The sequence below is a fragment of the Fomitiporia mediterranea genome, assembly GCF_000271605.1.
Source record: "Fomitiporia mediterranea MF3/22 unplaced genomic scaffold FOMMEscaffold_12, whole genome shotgun sequence".
Classification (NCBI taxonomy): domain Eukaryota; kingdom Fungi; phylum Basidiomycota; class Agaricomycetes; order Hymenochaetales; family Hymenochaetaceae; genus Fomitiporia; species Fomitiporia mediterranea.
Genome location: NW_006760397.1, coordinates 721,197 through 731,223, shown reverse-complemented (window position 1 = coordinate 731,223; position 10,027 = coordinate 721,197). Strand labels below are relative to the sequence as shown.

General features: G+C 39.3%; 3 protein-coding genes across 3 annotated transcripts; all 3 read left to right on the top strand.

Annotated features, from left to right (window-relative positions):
* Positions 1-3,652: 3,652 nt before the first annotated feature.
* FOMMEDRAFT_160498 (uncharacterized protein) lies at positions 3,653-4,493 on the top strand (the record flags this gene model as incomplete). Its single annotated transcript, XM_007270196.1, has 5 exons — positions 3,653-3,855; positions 3,911-4,041; positions 4,090-4,161; positions 4,221-4,274; positions 4,336-4,493. The coding sequence occupies 5 exons, from the start codon at positions 3,653-3,655 to the stop codon at positions 4,491-4,493; spliced, it is 618 nt and encodes a 205-aa protein (XP_007270258.1).
* Positions 4,494-5,600: 1,107 nt separating this feature from the next.
* Positions 5,601-7,470, top strand: FOMMEDRAFT_160497 (uncharacterized protein; the record flags this gene model as incomplete). The annotated part of the gene is made up of 3 exons (XM_007270195.1): positions 5,601-6,078; positions 6,136-6,490; positions 6,549-7,470. 3 exons carry the CDS (start codon positions 5,601-5,603, stop codon positions 7,468-7,470), a joined length of 1,755 nt encoding a protein of 584 aa, XP_007270257.1.
* A 981-nt stretch (positions 7,471-8,451) lies between these two features.
* Positions 8,452-9,942, top strand: FOMMEDRAFT_160496 (uncharacterized protein; the record flags this gene model as incomplete). Its single annotated transcript, XM_007270194.1, has 1 exon — positions 8,452-9,942. The coding sequence occupies one exon, from the start codon at positions 8,452-8,454 to the stop codon at positions 9,940-9,942; it is 1,491 nt and encodes a 496-aa protein (XP_007270256.1).
* Between the last annotated feature and the right edge of the window lie 85 nt (positions 9,943-10,027).

Genomic DNA, 10,027 nt, shown 5'->3' with positions numbered 1-10,027 from the left:
AACTGTGGAATACAATGAATACATTTATTATTGAAAATTACAAACAAAAACTAATGTATATACATAATACATACAATGGACAACTAAAATATTTACACAGTACAGAATAAAAATAAAACTATTACAAAGTAATAATGACACTGTATTCCTTAGTAAAGATTTCCAACAATATTTGGATTCACAAGGAACAAAACAAAGATTAACAGTATATTATACTCTACAACAGAACAGAATAGTGGAACAAACCTATAAAACTATATTTAGAGGTGTAAGAGCATATCTAACATCTACTAAACTACCATTCTCATTATGGGCTGAAGTAGCAATTCATATTACTTATATTCATAATAGAATACTGTGTACTGTATTAAATTATAACACTCTATATTACAAACATTACAGAACCTACAGAACAATTAATAATATACACAAATTCAGTCAATATATTATCATTTACAACAAAAATCCTACAAAAATACAATAGTGAGGTATAATTGCTTGTTAGGTAGGATTAGACAATGAAAGTAAAGGTTATAAAACTTGGCACAATAATAAAATTACTATCAAACAAAATATTCAATTTCTTGAAGGTAAACCTCCTCAAGTTGAAGGGGAGAAAATAGATGATACAAACAATAATACAAACACGTGTTTAATAATTAAAAATACTGAAACAGACAACAGAATAATGAGAACAGACAACAATAATACAAACAATACTAATCCTAATAAAAAGGGAAAAGTGGTAGAACTAATAGTTATAACAGAAGATAAAGTTAAATTAACCAAAAACAAAGCAGAACCTAAATTATGTTGATTGGAACAGATACAGAAACTGACAGAATGTACTATTGAGCTTGAGCAATGTATGTAGAATAAATGTGTAACAAAACATATATACACACTTAGTAAAAAGAATAAAGATAATATTACTATTCATTTAACAGAATTTAATACTAAAATAAGTGAAATACAATTGGATTTGACTTCATTTTATGAAGCAATTCAATGTTCAGACTGTGATTTATAGATACAAGCTATGAAAGACAAAATAAAACAATTAGAAAATCATAATACACTGACAATAGTATTGAAAAATACAAAGCACAATTAGTAGTTCAAGGAAACTATCAGATTGACAGCCTTGACTATCATACAAACAATTTATTTGCTCCTACTGTTAGACTATCTATAGTGTAATTAATATTAGTATAGGTAGTATCTAATAATTAAGAAATACATTAGATAGATATTAAATCAGCATATCTATATGGACAATTAACAGAAGACAAAGAAATATATGTTAAACCTCCTCCAGGTAACTTAATAAACAGATTACAGAATGGACAAATATTACAATTACAAAAAGTATTATACAGATTAAAACAAGCTAGTAGAAGATAGTATAAAACACTATCTAATATACTACTTAAGTGTGGATTAACAAAATCCAAACATGATAATGCTATATTCCTTACAAAGAAGAAAGAAATAACTGTAGCCATATTATTTGTACATGTCAACAATATTACTATTGTAGTAATAAACAATAATACTATTGTAATAATAAAACAATCTATTACACATTACTTACAATATACAGACAGTAGAGAATTACATTGGCTACTTAGTATAGAGATTCAATGTAACAGAGAGTATAGATTCATTAGGATGCATCAGACACATTATATTAATAGTATAATCAAATGTTACAAACTTACAAATAAACAGAGTATACAAACACTCATACAACCAGGTATACAATTAAAAACAGTATTACAAACTGATACTGATAGAAAACAAATGTCTGAAATACTATACATGAACATAGTTAGTACACTTAAATACATTGTAGACTGTACATAGCCAGATATAGCATTTGTAACAAATTAGTTAGCAAAATACCTTAATAACCCTAGTATAGAGTATTATCTAGCACTTAAGCACTGTTACATGTACTTAAAAACTACAAATAATGTCTGGCTCTAACTTAGCAGTACAAATCAATTAATATTGAACAGATATACAGACACAGACAGTATGATGCAAAAAGGACATTGTGTAATATCAGGATATGCATTTTACTTGAGCAATTCATTAGCTTTGTAGTCAAGTAAAAGACAAACACTAGTAGCAAATTCAATGTATAAAGCTGAATTAATAGCTCTTGCAAGAGGAACACAAGAAGCAATTACACTTACCCATTTAGCTGAAGAGATTCTGCAGGTCTCTGAAGCACCAATTAATATTTATTATAATAATGACACTGTCATACAAACAGTTACATTAGACAAACTCAAATACTTGGAACAGACAAAGTATTTAGATTATAAGAAAGATTTTATTAAATACTATATTGAATTAGAGTACATAAATGCAAAATACATACAGACAAACAATCAAAGAGCAGATATATTAACAAAAGCACTATATGTACTACAAGTCAAACATCTTACCAGTTTACTCAGACTAGTAAGAGTTTGAAGGGGAGTATCACAAGATGATGACTTTATTACAAGACAATGACTTCATAATGTCTCAGGTAGAACATCAGGAAAAAGTCGCATTTCTTATAATATATTGTAGACTTTGTAAAGTAGCATAAGTATTGTATGTATATTATAAAGTAATTACAAGACTTGCAAATCAATTGTAAAGGTTGTATAAGACATGTTAATGTATATAAAGGCTAAGTAAGTGTTATGGATGAATACAATCTATTACAAGTGTTATACTAACCTTGTATAATAGCTTAAAGTATTATACTTGCATTACATTTTTATTATAATTTCGAAGAAAGGGTAATATTTACAATATAATAATAATGTTGTTGTTGTTGTTGTCTTATAATTTATACAAAAGGTATATTAATGTATATAATAGTGTAAGAGCACTTGTTGTATCATTATTATCTTAATAAAAGTATACTACAAGTATATAATATGTATATTATACTTAGACTATCTATACAAATAGTTTACAATATTTGTAAAAGTTATTTTATCTACTTGTAATAATTACACTAGTGTGTTTAGAAAGCTATATACATGTCATATTGATTTTTACTATATTACAAAGTAGATCAATAATTTTATTTTGTACCTAAATACAATAATTGAAATGTTCTATCAGTTGACAACTCATATTATAGTTGCTTATGTAATCAACTGCTGAAGATCGAAAGCATATAATGACGCATTTCTCTTTGTCACTCCTTTACCTCCTACCTTCACCATCTCCCCAACCCTCTGCCCCCAACACTATGTTGTTGCTTCTGTTCTCTCTAGTCAAGGCCTCTGCTTACAAGCGTCCTACCAGCAGACACACTGCCTGCAACCACCTAGACAATAAACATCACTGCATTTGTCTCTCCAATCTGCTGTTGCGATGCCCGCGCTGAGCCTCAGATCCCGCGCTGATGCCACCGAGTTGACTACACCGTCCTTCAACATAAAGCGTAAGCAGCCAGTCCACTTCATAATAGCCTGCACAATAGTTGCTCATCCCTCTCCTCCCAACTTTTTGTCTTTCATTCCTCCCATCCCTCCCACTCCTTGCTCCGCCGCTTGCGTTGCCTCTCCTCCGTTGTCCTTCTTGTTTACGCTCGCCTTCCTTTTTTGCATTCGCATCCACGCATCCGCATTGTTGACCAATGCTGAACGAATTCTTCAATAATTCCATGCATTCTTCTCGCTCTGCAGCGCAAGCAGCAATCGACAAGCACACGCCCGCGACAATATCCATGTACGACCACTCCCAAGGGGTAATCCTCTCTCCGGGGGTCGCACCCGCACGCACTCTCCTTCCCCACCCTCCATTCCATGCTTGTCAACACCCTCGATGGACTCCCACTGCGTGCATTTACAATCCCCAGTGTCCATGACACCATTTCGAATAACGGAAGCAGCAGCCACTGCTCACACCTGTCCAAGTTGAGTCCGTCAACGGCTTCCACTTTGCCATCTCCCTTTGTTCCAGAACGTCCCAGAGATACGCCCTTACAATCCAAGGCTCAGTTCACGGTACCTCCTATTGGACGCCGTTTATAGACAATAGAGTGCACACACACAGACACGATTTTGTCTGCAGTCCGAATCAGCTCGTTCAACGCTCCGGATCTCGATCTGCATGCACCACTCACACTCGCTGCACACCGTCACGGTCCGTCCATCTTTTCTTGCTTGTTGCCACTCGCTAATCACTCTGGACCTGTCTCACAGGTGCAGCTCTCCCTTTAGGCCAGAACGCCCCGGGAATACACCCCTCAGTCAACAGTTTAGTTCACTGCACCTCTGATTGTGAGACGTAGTCAGAGTATGCAGCATACACATACAGGTGCAGCTTCGCCTGCGGCTCAAATTAGCTCATTCAACACTCCGGATCTCAACCCTAGTGCACCACTCACACTCGCTACATGCCATTGCGGTGTATCTATCTCCTCAATCCAGTTACCTACTCATGCTGACAACACTCATGCCCACACTCTTAGTTAATCAATCTCACAACCTGTCTTGCCCCTAATTGCTGTAGATTAAAATGTATTTATATAATGTTTCAATATAATTATAAACTGTTATTTCAATAACAAACGGATATAAGGAAAAATAGCTATTGGAAAGATATTAAAACAATTTAAGAGCTTTATAAACAATTATAATATTTGCCATAATCAACAAGGGTGATTTAACCTTGTAATTTCAGAGATCCATTATAATACATTTTATATATTGTCAAGGAGAAAAGTCCTTATTTACATTTATAAAATGGACAAACCTTTCAGACTTTATAACGAATTGTAGTACTTTCTCAGAAACTGAGATCCATTCTAAGTGTTTTTACTTTTTTTATTTTTTCACTTATTTTATACTATTATAAGGTAATACAAGAATTTAGACTTTTTCCCAATGAATACATGCAATATAACAACAAGAGACACTGAGCAGTCAATGGTCACCTACACCTCTTGTTCTTGTGTGCCTACTCTCTTCCAAGGCTCATAACCTGTGAAGAGAGTAGGTATGCAAGAACAAGGGGTGTAGGTGACGATTGACTGCTCAGTGTCTCTCATTGTTATATTACATGTATTCTACCTGAGACATTATGAAGTCATTGTCTCGTGATACAGTAAATACATTTGCATTTCAGTGATTATTCAACACAGCTATATATACTTTTTTTTTCCGATGTAAGCGATACGTTATGACCTAAGAGTGTGAATGAGCTTGAATGTAGATTTGGGATGTCAATTATGCAGTAATATAGCATTGGTCAAATATATTGCAAGCCCCGTACCCCATGCAATGCTTGTGGCAGAACCAAACCCGGAATAATTTTGGATTTATCGATCTTTTGCTGTTTCTGATACTTAGTTATTCTGACTCAGCTCCTGCAATGGACTCTAAAGTTCGGATACACGAGTGACAATAATAGATGTCTCATACACAAAACAAGCGATTTATTCCTATTCCCTATTTTGGTATGTCATTCTCAGCGTGCGGCTTATTACAGTAACGGGCTGTCTGACCCATCCCAGACTGCTCACATCTCTGCACGTCCACTCTCCGCATCCCAGACTGTTGGCAATATTCATCTCGGCATAGATGGAGCCTCTGAAAGGGTATCTCCTAAAAGCTGGTGCTGGGCCAGTTATGCCAAACAATACCGACTCGGATAATAGCTTGGCTTCTTTATACCTCATCGCTTGGAAAGTCAGGGATCCGGAAGGCGTCTTTCACAAATTCCCAATTACTCGTGACGACGTTGCCAATCGTGTGCCGCTATCCTTACCCAATTCAGTCACTGTCCTGTCATGGACCGTTGAAGATTCTATTCCAGATATTTTGGAAGCCATCTTTACATGCTCTGCAATTTACATCAGGGACGAGTACACGGTCATGTTGTCTGCACTCTTCAAGGCTCTCCATGAATCTGGAGGCGATGCGTTTGGATATCATCGAATCGATGTCAGAACACTCCAAGATAAGTATCCGCCTGTCAACCCATTCAAGGAACTGCAGGTCCAGAAGGTTCTCTGGGCCAAAGCGCCTTGCATTGTTGTCACCGGAACACCAGGAATTGGTGAGTCGCTTTCAAGGTTGCTGTCTGTGTATGTACATCATTTTATCATTTTTGCAGGGAAGAGCTTATTCCTGTACTACATTCTCGCCTTGCGTCTCCTCGCGCAGAAGTCAACTGTCTTGCTTTATAGGAAAGGACGTTGCCTTATTTTCCATGAGTGTGGAGTATATTCCATGACACTTGATCAACTGGAAACTGTGGTTGGTCTCTTGCCAATGGAAACTTGGTTTTTGGTCGATAGCAATGAAGACGTCGGTCCCGCACCTCATTTCCTTTTCAAGAGCTGCAGGACAACTCCTCGGCTCATTGTTGTCGCAACGTCACCAAGGTCAGAACGGATGACGTTTAGAGAGGACTTACAATCTCCTCGACTTTGGATGCATCCTTTCAAAGAGAAGGAGCTCTACGAAGCGTAAGTTGCCGATTCTTGCTATAATTTTTATAATGGCTACTTACTATGAGTTCTACAGGATGGGTACACAGGTCAGACGGTGGAAAGAAATACAGCTAAGAGCATTTTACGAGAAATTCGGCCCCATGGCGCGTGAAGCATTCGTTTTTGCTGGAATCCCGGATCGGTACTTAAGGGTCATTCAAGAGAAGCTTGGTCCTGCTTCATCACAAAACCTTCGAAATGGAATTGGCCAGGTGCCCTATGGTTATTTCGAAACCTCTTTATCCCACAAAGTGCTTGTTGCGTACCCTACGGATGACAGTGATCGTACTGAATTCAATGTCGCGATCCCGACAAGAAAGCTCGCAGATTTAACCATTAGTCGCCTTTTGGAGGAGGAGAACAAGCAAGAAGCTAGAGCGATCTGTACCTTATTCCTACTAAACCAGAAGACAAGGGCCATTGCTGGCCATCTGCTGGAGTCATTTGCCTTAAGGGTATTTCCGGACGGTGGTCAATGGGGCATGACAAAGATGGATAGAACTGACGCACCACCAAAAAATTCTCACTGGAAACGCAACCCTGCAGGCGAGGAGCACGTCCTTCACATCGGACACAAGGGTGTATTTTTGCAGATACTTCAGGATGACCCTGATGCATTGGCCTCGGGAACCTTTGTTCCCGTGGGTTATCGTTATTTTAAAAAAGATAGTCCGCCGCCACAGGAGATCGGGTTTTATACACCAGTTGCAGCAAATCAGCCTACCTTCGGCGCGGTTGCACGTGTCAACGACGCAGCCAAGCCTTTTGTCATTTTCCAAATGACGTGCGCTAAAACCCATAAACTTAACTCCATTGGCCTGAACTGGCTGGGACAAGGTAAAGTGGACGTCATAGTTGTCACAAGCTGGGATGGTGGAGAGGATATAGAGGTGCCTGAGCAGATAGCAGATAAAGTGGCAGATGTATATCGTTTAGTTTTGTTTCCAAGGCCCTGAAAGTCCCCTCAGCTGATAATGCTGCTGCAATTATCACCTGTGCATCAGAAATTCAGATAGTAATTGATTGTACATGAAAAAATTTGGACGAAAATAGCGTCGGGCATGTGAGGTTCATAGCAACACAGAAAGAACAGACTCAGAATCAGGTGGTGCTTGGCTGGCTGCAGGCGTTTGTGCGTGAGTGGTCAAAACGAACGTGAACCTACCAGTATGCGCCTCTCATCAAGACTCAATTTCGGAACCACTGCTCTCAGGCCCTCGTCTTGAGAACTGAACGTGACAGGATCTTCCCAAAATATTCTTACCTGCTTTTAAAGGCTTGAGATTTTTCTTTAGTCTAATTGTAAGCATAAAGATAACATACTGAAATTTCACATACTGTGGACATGCTAGCCATGTTTCCTTCTCTGCGTGAGTGGACTGTGATGTCAACTCAGAATTTGGTGAGACCGAGAATTTGAGTGTGTAGCTGGTTAGTAATATATCTATGCTAGTCTTATAGGAGGGAAAAGCTGCTTCTTTACAGTCACCTACTACTAGTACCATATTACAGCACATCCCGCCTTCAACAAAAGACGCACCATGTATGCTTTGATCATTTCAATTGACGTGTCTTATGTAATTGTACCAGAGCTTGTCTGATAGGTACCTCCGAAAAGGCCGTCATACTGATGGCTGATGCGTCTTTTTTGGCCCAAATGCGTAAAATGAGGACCATTGCACTGGGTAACCAAAACCCTCCTTGAATTTTAAGTGGGCATCACTACTTTTATCTCAGCCAAAGCGTCGAATGTGGCCGTGTAATGGCCATTGTAACGACAAATAGCGGCATTTGCAACTCCAAACCGCAAAACTCATTCACTTGCAGTGACTACCATCGTCCCACCTCTCGATCCATCAATCTCCAATTGGTATGTACGGTCACATAGTCTTCGAGTCATAAATCTAACTGGATTTGTAGAAAGATATTACTTTCAAATGACGAACTTGCCTGATTCTCCATCGTCTCGTCGTTCTCGTTCGGAGCATGGAAGTCCAGGAGACAAACCTAGAATTAACAATGTCCCTCTCGATGTTCTGTGCGAAATTTTCACTCACGCCGCATATATATCACGGAGTGATGCATCGAATGAGGACCCTATGAACGCGCCTTTTAGGGAAGCCATGTTGTTGCCACTGAGGCTTTCGCAAGTCTGCTGGTTATGGCGCGAAATGGCCTTAACAGTTCCATCTGTATGGACAAACATAAATGTTCTCGTCGATGGAACTGGCAGCAAGGACGGGGACGAGCGGCTCATTGAAACTATCAACACTTGGATAAAGAGATCCAAGACACTGCCGCTTCATATATCGGTTACGAGCAATACATACAAACTAGCGAAAGAGAAACTTGACACCGCGTCATGCATTCTAACACGACTACTTGAAGAGCGGAAACGCTGGCGAGAAGCATATTTCTCCTTCATAGAGGGTGATCCTACTAGGTTGCTGCTTCTTCAGCTGACCGATGTGCCTCTCTTGGAGAAACTCACGGTACGGTGGAAAGGGACCGATACACGTGAACCGAGTGGCATAAACCTTCTGATTGAAAGGCCTCAGAGACTGAGATCTCTGTTACTTGAAGGCGTTCCTTATCTTCAGACAATGCGACTTGATGCCCTGACGGAGCTGTTTTTATATGGTATGGTGGTCATGGTCTCGCGAGATGATTATTCGGAAATGCTCAACAACATCCCGCACTTGGAAACTCTCAAGGTACAGTGCATGGTGGGCTCTTTAGATCCATCCGATGTTCAGAATGGCTTGCAACCCCATATAACTTTGAGGAAGCTTCACACGTTAATGGTCGACAGGACGGATGTTTCCGCGTACATCATGAGCAGACTGTCTGTCCCAGCATTGAAATGCCTCATTTGCCACTCTTTCCCCAAGGATCACGCTGGAATACTTTATAATATGATTGAACGATCCAGGCCTCCATTGGAACACCTGGAGATATCTGGTGCCGTCGTCAAACCTGACTTGCTCGACCCCCTACTTCTAAGCTTTCCGAAGCTAAGAACTCTCTGTCTAATGTTCTGCCTCATTACACCCACGGTCTTCGACGCCCTGTTGCCAATTAACCCAAGAAACAGTAACAGATATCTGTGCCCTAAACTCAGGAAGATCAGTGTAGAAAATCCTTGTTGGGATGAAACACGACGGCCTGTCGATTCGGATGGTGGATACTTTGATTTGTTTTTTTACGATTCGCTCAAGATACGTTGCATGGACTTTGGCCTGGTAGCAGTCATAAAATGTCTCCCGAAAGAGCCTGATTCTGATGGTAATCATGGAACCATGCGCTTCGTTGTCCCGTTCATCCCGTTGGATGACTTGCATCTGGAAGAGAAGGGACGGATGCGTAAGGCCATTGCCGAGGCAGGCACATTTGACATTCGATTCGAGAGTTCGTTGAGTCGGCGTTGACTGTACAAGACTAACACCGTGAAACTAATTACTGCCTTTTTCATAAGTATTGTCACACTTGATGATTCATTATTTTTTGTCACAA